The following is a 13361-nucleotide window of genomic DNA, read 5'->3' on the forward strand; positions in this document are numbered from 1 at the left end:
TGGGGCTAGAAATGAGACAGAAATAAGGCAGGAGAAAGACTTATTGAATTCTGTGAAGGCAATGATTTGTTTCTTGCAAGCACATTTTTTGAGCAACCGAAAAGACAACTGTACACGTGGACATCACCAAATGGTCAATATAGGAATCAAATTGATTATATAATTTGTAGCAGAAGATGGAAAAGTTCCATACTTTCTGCAAAAACAAGACCAAGAGCAGACTGTGGTACAGATCATGAACTGGTAGTATTGAAAGTCAGAGTAAAGCTAAAGAAGAACAACAAAGCAATCATAATGCTAAAATACAATTTAAATAACATCCCAGAAGAATATAAAGATCAAATAAGGAACAGGTTTGAGGCTTTAAACTTAGTTGACAGATAACCAGAAGAACTATGGAGTGAAGTCAGAGACGTTATCAGGGAAGAATGCAAAAAGACAATACCTCTCGTTAAGCAGAGAGAAAGACCTCAATGGATGACTGAAGAAACTCTTTAAATGGTTAGAGAAGGAAAGCAAAAGCAAGAGGAGATAGCAACACAGTCAGAACCCTAAATGCAACAATACAGTGACTAGTACATAGGGAACAAAGGGAACTATTACAAGACAACAAAAAGGGAAGAACAAGAGCCCTATTCCAAAAGATCAGAGAAACGAAAGGCAAATTTAAACCAAGAGTAGGCATGTTGAATAATCAACAGGGGAACACACTGACTGACCAAGATGAAATAAAAGGAGAATGGAAGCAATACACTGAAGAACTCTATAAAAGAGATGCCAGGATGACAGATTCATTCATGGAGGAACTGTATGATGAACAACCAGAAAATTTAGAATGTGAGGTGAAAGCTGCTCTTAAAATACTTGGAAGAAACAAATCACCAGGAACAGATGGCATACCAATAGAATTGCTACAAGCCACTGAGACTGAATCTGTCCAAATTTTGACAACAATATGTCAAGAAATATGGAAAACTAAACAATGGCCCACAGACTATTGCCTTAATATCCCATGCAAGTAAAGTAATGCTCAAGATTCTACAACAAAGGCTCTTACCATATATGCAGCAAGAAATGCCAGTTGTCCAAGCTGGATTTAGGAAGGAAAGAGGCCCCAGAGATCATATCCCAAACATACATTGGATAATGGAACAGAACAAGGAATTTCAGAAGAAAATCACCCTGGCTTTATAGAAATGGGGGTACCATAGCATCTGATTGTCTGGATGCGCAACCTATACTCTGAACAAGAGGCTACTGTAAGGACAAAATACGGAGAAACCAATTGGTTCCCCATCGGAAAGGGTGTGAGACAGGGGTGTATTTTATCACCCTATTTGTTTAATCTATACACAGAACATATCATACAGAAAGCAGGATTGGACCAAGATGAAGGAGGTGTGAAAATTGGAGGGAGAAATATCAATAATTTAAGATATGCAAGCGATACCATACTACTAGCAGAAACCAGTAATGATTTAAAATGAATGCTGATGAAAGTTAAAGAGGAAAGCACAAAAGCAGGACTACAACTGAACGTCAAAAAGATGAAAGTAATGACAACAGAACATTTATATAACTTTAAAGTTGACAATGAGGACATTGAACTTGTCTCTCAGCACAGTCATTAACCAAAATGGAGACAATAGTCAAGAAATCAGAAGGCTAGGACCGGGGAGGGTAGCTATGAGAGAACTAGAAAAGGTCCTCAAATGCAAAGATGTATGACTGAACACTAAAGTCAGGATCATACAGACCATGGTATTCCCGATCTCTATGTATGGATGTGAAAGTTGGACAGTGAAAAAAGCGGATAAGAGAAAAATCAACTCATTTGAAATGTGATGTTGGAGGAGAGCTTTGTGGATACCATGGACTGCGAAAAAGACAAATAATTGGGTGTTAGAACAAATTAAACCAGAACTGTCACTAGAAGCCAAAATGATGAAACTGGGGTTATCATACTTTGGACACATCATGAGAAGACACGATTCACTAGAAAAAAAAATAATGCTGGGAGTAGAAAAAGAGGAAGGCCAAACAAGTCATGGGTTGATTCCATAATGGAAGCCACAGAGCTGAACTTACAAGATCTGAACAGCTGAGAGATGCTTTTGGAGGTTACCGATTCATAGGGTCGCCGTAAGTCGTGATCAACTTGAAGGCACATAACAACAACCACAGGAATATAGGAAGCTGCCTTATGCTGAGTCAGACCATTAGTTCATCTAGCTCAGTACTGTCTACTCTGACTGGTAGTGTCTCTCCAGGGCTTCAGGTGGGAGGCTTTCTCAGCCCTTCCTGAAGATGCTGGAGATTGAATCTATATATGCAAAGCATATAGCTCTACCAATGGTAGCTCTAGTATTGAGCTACAGTCCTTCACCACACAATTGTTGTCCGTGACTCTGGGAACCAGTGGTTTCAGGCTAAGCAGGTGGGCAGCTTCATGCAAAAACTTGCACACCAATTGGGTGATGAGTGCATGCAGCAAGCAATTTGGAGAAAAGGGATTGTCTCAGCCCTTTATGACATGTTGATGGGAGCTTTGTAAGGGGATTTCAATGGGCTCTACTTAGTCTGAAAGGATGTTGGGAAACTGATACTCAAGGGGGCTTGGAAGGGCTTATGGATACAGGCCCCCTTTAAAATCATATCAGCTGCAGTCAGAGATACTGCTCCCAAGGTGACCCATTGCTGGTACCTCACTCCACGTAAGCTAAGCTACATGAATCCTGCTGATGTCCCCTATGTGCTGGAGAGGGTGTGAGGAGTGTGGTACCTATTAGCACAAGTGGTGGCTTTGCCCCCACAAAGAAAGATTCTGGGATAAGATTTTTGATCATCTGTCATTAAAAACTAAACAGAATGTCCCAAAGTCCCCTGCCCTAGCCCTGTTATCCTTGTTTATAGGCCCTATATTGCTTTTTAATATTCCTTCTGGTGACTGCCCAAATGATTGTGGGACGGGGATAGAAAACATCCTTGGACATCACTTTATCTAGTTAGTATGAGTGAATTTGGTGTATTCCTCTGCCTGAAAAGTTGCTCCATAATATTAGATTAAGTAAGGGAGAGTCTAAGCCGAATACTTTTAAGGCAGGTGGTTCCCGTTTCTTTCTTTGATAATGAGTCAGTGGAGGGCATAAGGCTGCTGGCTTCGTAGGTCAGCTAGAGAGACTCTATACTACAGTAAACTCTGCCTGATGCAGCATCCCTTTCCTTCAGAGACCCCTTCAACCCTTCTCCTTTACTTCTGTGTATGTGATACCACAGAAGTAGACCCATTGTTGTTTTGTTTGTTGTTTAATTGTTTTCTTGGCCTTGTTCAGTGTGCCACTACACATTTGACATGTTGCATTATTCAAAATCCAATAAAAGACTATTTTTAAAAATCAAGACCTGGAAAAGCTGAGAGAGGCAGAGAGGTGTGTGGAGGAGGCCTTCAGGGACGTTATAGCTGTGTCCCACTCCAACGATGATAGCTCTTTGGCTATCATGGAGAACGATGGTCTCGGGGAAGGAGAGCATCCAGCTGAGGAAGAGGGAAACGATCCCTTAGAAGGGACCCATTCCTTGGGGGATGAGCAGCTATCCTTTCGTGCCGAGGATATATCTCCAGGGGGTGGAGGGATCCTTGTAGTGGGTGATTCGATCATTAGGAACATAAACAGTGGTGTGTGTGATGGGCGTGCAGATTGCAAGGTGTTTTGCCTGCCTGGAGCGAAGGTAGCAGATATCGCCCGTCGTTTAGATAGTTTGGTAGACAGTGCTGGGGAGGAGTCAGTGGTCGTGGTGCACGTTGGCACCAATGACATGGGGAAATGCAGCCGTGAGGTCCTGGAAGCAAAATTTAGATTGCTAGGTAGGATGCTGAAAGCCAGGACCTCCAAGGTGGCTTTCTCTGAAATGCTACCGGTTCCACGCGCAGGACCAGCCAGACAGGCCCAGCTTTGCAGTCTCAATGCGTGGATGAGACGATGGTGTCGGGTGGAAGGGTTTGGATTTGTTAGGCACTGGGGAACATTTTGGGACAAGCTGGGCCTGTACAAAAGGGACGGGCTCAACTTGAACCAGAATGGAACCAGACTGCTGGCACTTAAAATTAAAAAGGTAGCAGAGCAGCTTTTAAACTGACTGAGGGGGGAAATCCGACAGGAGCTGAGGAAGGTCCGGTTCAGAATAAACCTCCCCCCTGGGATAAAGACCAAAGGAATGATGAAATTTTAAAAGGGGTTGGCCTAGAAGTAGGCATTGTGAGAGCAGGGGCACAGGATGTAAATTCAGAATGGCAAAATTACCACAGGCCAAACCACAAGTGCCAAAGACACTTGAAGAGAGACACTGCTTACAAGTGCCTGTGTATGCTAATGCTAGGAGCCTCCGAACCAAAATGAGAGAACTGGAGTGCTTGGTCTTAGGGAAGAGCATTGATATAGTGAGAATAATGGAGACCTGGTGGAATGGAGAAAACCAGTGGGATACGGTTATCCCTGGATATAAATTATATCGGAAGGACAGGGAAGGACGTATTGGTGGCGGAGTCGCTCTATACGTGAAAGAAGGCATTGAATCCAGCAAGCTCGAAACCCCAAAAGAGGCGGACTCCTCCACAGAATCGTTGTGGGTGGTGATACCATGCCCCAGGAAGGATTTGATACTGGGAATGATCTATCGTCCCCCTGATCAAAATGCTCAGGGAGACCTTGAGATGAGATATGAAATTGAGGAAGCATCCAAACTAGGAAATGTGGTAGTAATAGGTGACTTCAACTACCCAGACATAGACTGTAATGTAAATGTAATGTAATGTTTTATTTCTAGGCCGTCTTTCGGCCAAATAGGCCCCCAAGGCGGCTTACACACACACAAAAATACAAATACAAAATACAAATAAAAACAATACAATTTACAAAAAAAAAATCAAACTAACGAAGTCCTAACATCTCTAAAAAAACAAGAGCAGCAAACCAAAAGCATTCATCTTCCTGGTAAAGGGCAGTCCCCAGAAAAATGTCACTAAGAGCAGGGGTGGGGGGCAAGACAGGTGTAAATGCTTGCCCCTTGATGGTCCCAGCACAGTCTCATCCCTGCAGCAACACGACTCAGCCTGCAGCTCCTCCTGATAAGGCCCAGGCAGAGGGGTGGGGCAAGGCAGGTGGAAATGCTTGCCCCTTGATGGTCCCAGCACAGTCTCATCCCTGCAGCAGCACGTCTCAGCCTGCAGCTCCTCCTGATAAGGCCCAGGCAGAGGGGTGGGGCATAGGGTTGCCAGATCTCCGGTTTTCTGCCGGAGTCTCTGGCAAAAGGGGGCCGTCTCCTGCCTCCGGCCATAGTTTCTTTGAAGACGTTGATCTCCGGCTTTTGAGCGTCCCCCTCAGCCATGCATGCGTGATTGACACACGCATGCGTGACGGCTGTGGCTGGCCGCCTTCCTGCCCTTTCTCATTGAGGCAGGGACCACTGGAGAGACAGGACAAGGACATGAGCTGCAGCCGTAGTTGTAGGTTGAGCAAGGTGTAGCCGCCGCCGCCCCTGCAGGCCCCCCCGAGTAGCAGCCCCTGCCCACTCCCGCCGCCCACACAAGTAGAGGTGAGGGTGCTGAGTGGAGGCCATAGCCGCCTGGCCAAGCGACGGCAGCCTCCTGGCCCACGTCTCCTGAGCCGCATCTACCACAACGTGGGTGCCTCTATCCAGCCGCCGCCCCTGCAGGGACCTCCCCCAGCAGCAGCCCCCGCGGGAGTGGTTGCTAGAAGACGGCGTCTGACACTGTCCTTAATTTGCCTGTGAGGAACATGTTGAGGAATACTGCCTTATTTTTTTTTGTTAGTGTGCAGACAGGTGCTAATATGTTCTATTTTGCAGCCTATTTTGCATTGTTAGCTATTAAACCTCCCGAGAGGGTTGTGTGGCTGCATCGTGATGTAAATTTGCACACAGAGACAAAAAAAAAAAACCACACCTCCAGACACGGCTTTCATCACTGTATCTCCTTTGCCAGGTTGTAAATGTGCTTGGCTGTGCATCAGTTCTGTAATAACTACAGTCAGCTCACAACTCTCATCAGGCCTACAGATAATTGAGGGTGATGGGAGTTTGGGGTCCAGCAACATCTGGAGGAACACAGGTTCCCCCATCCTCACCGTAGAGCCAATCTGAGCCCAAGGGCCGCATTCCTTTCTGGGCAGTCTTCTGAGGTCCATATCCCAGTAGTGAACGTGGTCACTGGCCAGAGGCAATGAATTTTACCTTCTATGTTGTTGTTACGTGCCTTCGAGTCGATTACCACTTATGGTGACCCTATGAATCAGCGACTTCCAAGAGCATCTGTCATGAACCACCCTGTTCAGATCTTGTAAGTTCAGGTCTGTGGCTTCCTTTATGCAATCAATCCATCTCTTCTTTGGACTTCCTCTTTTTCTACTCCCTTCTGTTTTTCCCAGCATTACTGTCTTTTCTAGTGAATCATGTCTTCTCATTATGTGCCCAAAGTATGATAACCTCAGTTTCATCATTTTAGCTTCTAGTGATAGTTCTGGTTTAATTTGTTTAACATGGCTGCAACCATATCTACTCAGAAGTAAGTCCTATTGAGTTCTGTGGGGCTTAGTTCCTTAATAAGCATGTTTACAGTTGCTGCCTTCAGGGGCATCCATCTGTGCTCCCAGCTAACATCTCTGCAACACTAAGCTCCTTTCTTCCAATAATGGCCTGGCCTGAGGGCACGTAAACCCTTCTTGCCAGAAGCAAGTAAGCTAGATTAAATGTTCCCTAAAGGTGTTGAACTGTGACCTGGCAGACCAGGGTTTCAATTTCCACACAGCCATGAAGCTCACTGGGTGATCTTGGGCCAGTCACTGCCTCTCAGACTCAGAGGAAGGCAATAGTAAACCACCTCTGTCTGAATACTGCTTACCATGAAGACCCTATCTGGGATCAACTTGAAGGCAGTCCATTTCCATTTTGCATCACCCTAAGCTTGTGAGAAAGAATGACCTTGTCACTTCAGATGGACCTAGGAACACCCTATTTTAGGTAAGATTTCTATTTTAATCTCCAATCAGAGAATTTTTTTTTGAATGGTATGCTCCAAGCAACTGTGGTTGATACAATGTATCACGTTTAATGATGCCACTAGGGCCCGCCCTGTGACGTCACTAGGGCTCGCCCCCATTTTCTCAGGTTTTTGGATGGTTCCGACCTGGCAACCCTAGTGGGGCAAGACAGGTGGAAATGCTTGCCCCTTGATGGTCCCAGCACAGTCTCATCCCTGCAGCAGCACGACTCAGCCTGCAGCTCCTCCTGATAAGGCCCAGGCAGAGGGGTGGGGCAAGGCAGGCGGAAATGCTTGCCCCTTGATGGTCCCAGCACAGTCTCATCCCTGCAGCAGCACATCTCAGCCTGCAGCTCTTCCTGATAAGGCCAGGCAGAGGGGTAGGGCAAGGCAGGTGGAAATGCTTGCCCCTTGATGGTCCCAGCACAGTCTCATCCCTGCAGCAACACGACTCAGCCTGCAGCTCCTCCTGATAAGGCCCAGGCAGAGGGGTGGGGCAAGGCAGGTGGAAATGCTTGCCCCTTGATGGTCCCAGCACAGTCTCATCCCTGCAGCCGCATATGTGCATCCCTGCAGCTGCCATATAGACTGGCCGCATATGTGTTCTAGTCATGACAAAGAAGCAAAATTTCTAGATATTCTAAATGACTATTCCCTAGACCTGTTGGTCATGGAACCGACCAGAGGGACGGCAACCCTGGACTTAATCCTCAGTGGGGACCGGGACCTGGTGCGAGATGTAAGTGTTGTCGAACCGATTGGGAGCAGTGACCATAGTGCTATTAAATTAAACATACATGTAAATGGCCAATTGCCAAGAAAATCCAACACGGTCACTTTTGACTTCAAAAGAGGAAACTTCACAAAATTGAGGGGATTGGTAAAAAGAAAGCTGAAAAGCAAAGTCCAGAGGGTCACATCACTCAAAAATGCTTGGAAGTTGTTTAAAAACACTATATTAGAAGCTCAGCTGGAGTGCATACCGCAGATCAGAAAAGGTACCGCCAGGGCCAAGAAGATGCCAGCATGGTTAACGAGCAAAGTCAAGGAAGTTCTTAGAGGCAAAAAGTCTTCCTTCAGAAAATGGAAGTCTTGTCCGAATGAAGAAAATAAAAAAGAACACAAACTCTGGCAAAAGAAATGCAAGAAGACAATAAGGGATGCTAAAAAAGAATTTGAGGAGCACATTGCTAAGAACATAAAAACCAACAACAAAAAATTCTATAAATACATTCAAAGCAGGAGACCATCTAGGGAGGCGATTGGATCCTTGGATGATAAGGGAGTCAAAGGTGTACTAAAGAACGATAAGGAGATTGCAGAGAAGCTAAATGAATTCTTTGCATCTGTCTTCACAGTGGAAGATACAGGGCAGATCCCTGAACCTGAACTAACATTTGCAGGAAGGGATTCTGAGGAACTGAGACAAATAGTGGTAACGAAAGAGGAAGTTCTAGGCTTAATGGACAATATAAAAACTGACAAATCACCCGGCCCAGATGGCATCTACCCGAGAGTTCTCAAAGAACTCAAATGTGAAATTGCTGATCTGCTAACTAAAACATGTAACTTGTCCCTTGGGTCCTCCTCCGTGCCTGAGGACTGAGTGGCAAATGTAATGCCAATCTTCAAAAAGGGATCCAGGGGGGATCCCGGAAATTACAAGCCAGTTAGCTTAACTTCTGTCCCTGGAAAACTGGTAGAAAGTATTATTAAAGCTAGATTAACTAAGCACATAGGAGAACAAGCCTTGGTGAAGAAGAGCCAGCATGGCTTCTGCAAGGAAAAGTCCTGTCTCAGTAACCTATTAGAGTTCTTTGAGAGTGTCAGCAAGCATACAGATAGAGGTGATCCAGTGGACATAGTGTACTTAGACTTTCAAAAAGCGTTTGACAAGGTACCTCACCAAAGACTTCTGAGGAAGCTTAGCAGTCATGGAATAAGAGGAGAGGTCCTCTTGTGGATAAGGAATTGGTTAAGAAGCAGAAAGCAGAGAGTAGGAATAAACGGACAGTTCTCCCAATGGAGGGCTGTAGAAAGTGGAGTCCCTGAAGGATCAGTATTGGGACTGTACTTTTCAACTTGTTCATTAATGACCTAGAATTAGGAGTTAGCAGTGAAGTGACCAAGTTTGCTGACGACACTAAATTGTTCAGCGTTGTTAAAACAAAAAGGGATTGCGAAGAGCTCCAAGAAGACCTCTCCAAACTGAGTGGATGGGTGGAAAAATGGCAAATGCAATTCAATATAAACAAGTGTAAAATTATGCATATTGGAGCAAAAAATCTGAATTTCACATATACGCTCATGGGGTCAGAACTGGCGGTGACCGACCAGGAGAGAGACCTCGGGGTTGTAGTGGACAGCACAATGAAAATGTCGACCCAGTGTGCGGCAGCTGTGAAAAAGGCAAATTCCATGCTAGGGATAATTAGGAAAGGTATTGAAAATAAAACAGCCGATATCATAATGCCGTTGTATAAATCTATGGTGCGGCCGCATTTGGAATACTGTGTACAGTTCTGGTCACCTCATCTCAAAAAGGATATTATAGAGTTGGAAAAGGTTAAGAAAAGGGCAACCAGAATGATCAAGGGGATGGAGCGACTCCCTTACGAGGAAAGGTTGCAGCATTTGGGGCTTTTTAGTTTAGAGAAAAGGCGGGTCAGAGGAGACATGATAGAAGAAGTGTATAAAATTATGCATGGCATTGAGAAAGTGGATAGAGAAAAGTTCTTCTCCCTCTCTCATAATACTAGAACTCGTGGACATTCAAAGAAGCTGAATGTTGGAAGATTCAGGACAGACAAAAGGAAGTACTTCTTTACTCGGCGCATAGTTAAACTATGGAATTTGCTCCCACAAGATGCAGTAATGGCCACCAGCTTGGATGGCTTTAAAAGAAGATTAGACAAATTCATGGAGGACAGGGCTATCAATGGCTACTAGCTGTGATGGCTGTGCTGTGCCACCCTAGTCAGAGGCAGCATGCTTCTGAAAACCAGTTGCCGGAAGCCTCAGGAGGGGAGAGTGTTCTTGCACTCGGGTCCTGCTTGCGGGCTTCCCCCAGGCACCTGGTTGGCCACTGTGAGAACAGGATGCTGGACTAGATGGGCCACTGGCCTGATCCAGCAGGCTCTTCTTATGTTCTTATGTTCTTAAAATGAGCGACAAGGCACTAACACCAATCCAGCTAACTCAATCTCCCAGCACATAGTTCATTATAATAATAACTTAATTATAATAATAACTTAATTATAATTATAATAATAACTTAATAACCAAGACAAGAAAAAAAATCTAAGACTGCCCGGCCATGTAAGAATCATTTGTAGGTCAACATTTTAAATACATTTAAATTATAAGCACCACATGCTTAACTTAAAATGAAATATTAAGGCAAATTTTGTTTTAGTTTGGCTAAAACTAAAGCAAAATATAATGCAGTTTACTGATTCCAAATGGACTGCTGTATCCCTGTACCCAGGAGTCCCTCATGGGGATGAACTAATTAGCCAGTGATTTGTCTCTACTTCTGTTGACAAAACCCACACATTTAAAAGGCCAAACCACCAAAACTGCAAAATTAAGCCAAATAGACTACCTCGATCTCTACTTGAGATCATCAGCTTTCACTCTTAGACTTAAGTTTCATGTATGGCTATAGGTCTATATGTCAGTGTATATCAGTCAAATGTCTTTTCTTGGAATACCCCACAGCTGTACATGAGATCATAAACTTTCACTCTTGGATCTATATTTTGTTCCATGTATGGTTGTAGGTAGGGATGTGCTCAAATTTCACAAAATTTGAATTTGACACTGCATTTCCTATTTATTCACTTTTTTGTCCTTGTGGATTGGGTTTTTTTCTAGCAGTTTCTGCAGCTGAAGCGGATTATTTTTAAAAAAAGATCGCCTCCACAACATCAGTATTAATATCAATATTTTCCTCAATAAAATCAATATTATTTCCCTTAAAATATCAGTATTAAGACTGATATTTTGAGTAAAATATCAATTTTTAATCTACAAAAAACCCAATATTAAAAATATTTATATTAATATCGATATATTTGCAAAAAACCCTTGGTATTTATTGCAAATAGTGACCGTTGATCTCTTACAAAGTGGTACCAGAAGGAAGTTCACCAGAGCTCAAATAGCCTGCCATTTACATTATAATTTCCACAAAGGTAGATTTGCACATCCCTAAGTCCATAGTTTTTTCTGTGTGTTGTGTTCCTTAGCATGCATACAGGTCAGGTGCATGGCCAAAGGGACAATTGCTGGCCATTTTGATAACAGACTTACCAATATATGTGACTTAAAAACAGCAACTTTATGTGAAAAGTGTGTTACTTTGTCAGATTCAGAAGAGCACTAGACACACAAAAATCCCATGGATTTCAGAATAGAAAACCCTAGTGGAGACTAGTCCACTGGGGCTAGTGGGCATTGCCCCATCAACCCCAGTGTGCCTTCAGCCAGCCTGCATCTGCCTGTTTTCCTACTTACAACCTCTCCAGGGAGCAGCCTTGCCTGTCAGCTTCCTCCTCCTTAGCCTCAGTTTTGCCCTTGTAAAACACAGCAGGGAGGACAAAACTATAATTAGTTGGCTCTGCCTGTCATTGGCTCTGGCTTCACCTCCTGTTGGGCTCCCTGCCCTCTGCCCCACTAGTCCCAGTGGGCACCAGCCACCACCAGAAAAACTTATGGTCTGTATGAATCCATCACAAGATACAGCACTGTGGAGTTCTTGTGCAGACTTACCCTGAGGTAGCACAAGCCAATCCAGATCAGACAGGCAAACAAGACCATCCACTGAACAACCATGCCTCCAAGTTGCAGGGAGATTCGTCTGGTTCTTTTCCCATCCTCACCCTCTGCAGGTGCTTCTTCCAACCTTCTGGCCTCCATCTCCAGTTGTTCCTTGATGCAATGCACAGAAGGAAAAGAAACCACTTCTCACCTAAGGAAGAAAATCAGCACTGACACCAAAGACCTGTGAAGTCCCAGGGGAGCAAATAAACACCATTAAGAGATAATTTTAAACCTTGTATGCAAAGAGAGGTGGGGAACTTCTTTATGACTAATCTGAAATTTCCCTTTATTCTCTGTCTCTCTCTCCCTCCCACCGTCCCTCCCTCTCTCCTTCTGTGGGTGATTCTGGTGGCTGATATTTAAGATATTCCAATTCATTTTTAATAAAAAAAACATTTAAACTGAACCCCAAGATATTTGCTGTCAACAATCAAGTTGTCACAGGATATAGGAACTTCTTCCACTCAGATGATTCTCTGGCAAAACTCTTTGAGTGAAGGCAGGTTTCAGAGATTTGGCTTCTTGTTATATACATTGGACCAAAAATATGACGAGAATATGGTGAATAATTGAACTTTATGGTGATGGAGGTGAGAATGGGGAATCCAGATCCCAGTTTTCCTGGCTGTGCCTCCCATGTGCTTAGAATATAGTTAAGACTAATTACTGTCACTCAAGGTAGAAACACACTCCCTGTTCTGTCAGTTCCAGTGAGTCTCCACCTCTTCTGAAAATGGGGACACACGATGCTAGTCAAACCCCACTCCTTTTTGTTGTTAAACCTGGTGGGAGCAGTTTGAGTGTTTTTTTTTTTTAAATTCAACTTCAAAGAGATTCCGCAACTGATTGGCAGATCAACCCGTTCCTCCTCCAGGTGTGGCTAATGGAAATGCTTTGATTTGCCGACTAGTGCATTTGCAGCCTCAGTGGATACAATGCAAAATAGGAAGCCTGAAATAAGGGGCAGGTTAGAAATAACCAAAGAAAAAGTACAGGGCCAGCTCCAGGATTTTGCAGAGCCCCTTTATTACTGCCCCTTACTCCTCTAACCATATCCTCCCTCTTTGGCTTCTCCACACTGGGCCCACACTTTCCTCCTCTAATCATGCCCCCTCCCTCTGGCCTTTACCCTTGAAACAAAAAAAAAGCAGGGATTGTCGTGATACTCTGTGTACTAGGCAGGCACTTTAAAACACTATTTAAAAAAGCTTGCTGGTGGTAGGCATGGGGGAGAATATCCGCTAAATCGGACTTAGTACCGGATTTTGACTGAATCCAACAGTCTGCTGTCTTTTCAGACTGGCACTGCAGCAGGCCACAGCTGTAACCGGCACTGCTGTTTTAAAAAAAAACACCCGATTTTACGTAATTATCTTCATAATTAGAATCACTATTATCCGTTAACTTCCATGGATGTACATAAGCATTTATGTTAAAAATTATGTAATATTTTTCACCACCAACCCCCCCCACCAGATTGAAT

The 13361-nt window shown here is 44.1% G+C and overlaps 1 protein-coding gene across 1 annotated transcript in view; it reads right to left on the reverse strand.

The window, feature by feature from the left end:
* Positions 1–12985, reverse strand: part of LOC133377066 (tumor necrosis factor ligand superfamily member 4-like) — a 36190-nt gene extending 23205 nt beyond the window's left edge. The window contains exons 1-2 of the mRNA XM_061610311.1: positions 12929–12985; positions 11828–11986 (exon numbers count right to left, since the gene is read on the reverse strand). Coding sequence (XP_061466295.1) covers positions 11828–11986; positions 12929–12985 — 216 coding nt within the window. The remainder of the gene's footprint in view (positions 1–11827; positions 11987–12928) is intronic.
* Between the last annotated feature and the right edge of the window lie 376 nt (positions 12986–13361).

Source organism: Rhineura floridana, chromosome 1 (assembly GCF_030035675.1).
Source record: "Rhineura floridana isolate rRhiFlo1 chromosome 1, rRhiFlo1.hap2, whole genome shotgun sequence".
In the NCBI taxonomy this organism is placed as follows: domain Eukaryota; kingdom Metazoa; phylum Chordata; class Lepidosauria; order Squamata; family Rhineuridae; genus Rhineura; species Rhineura floridana.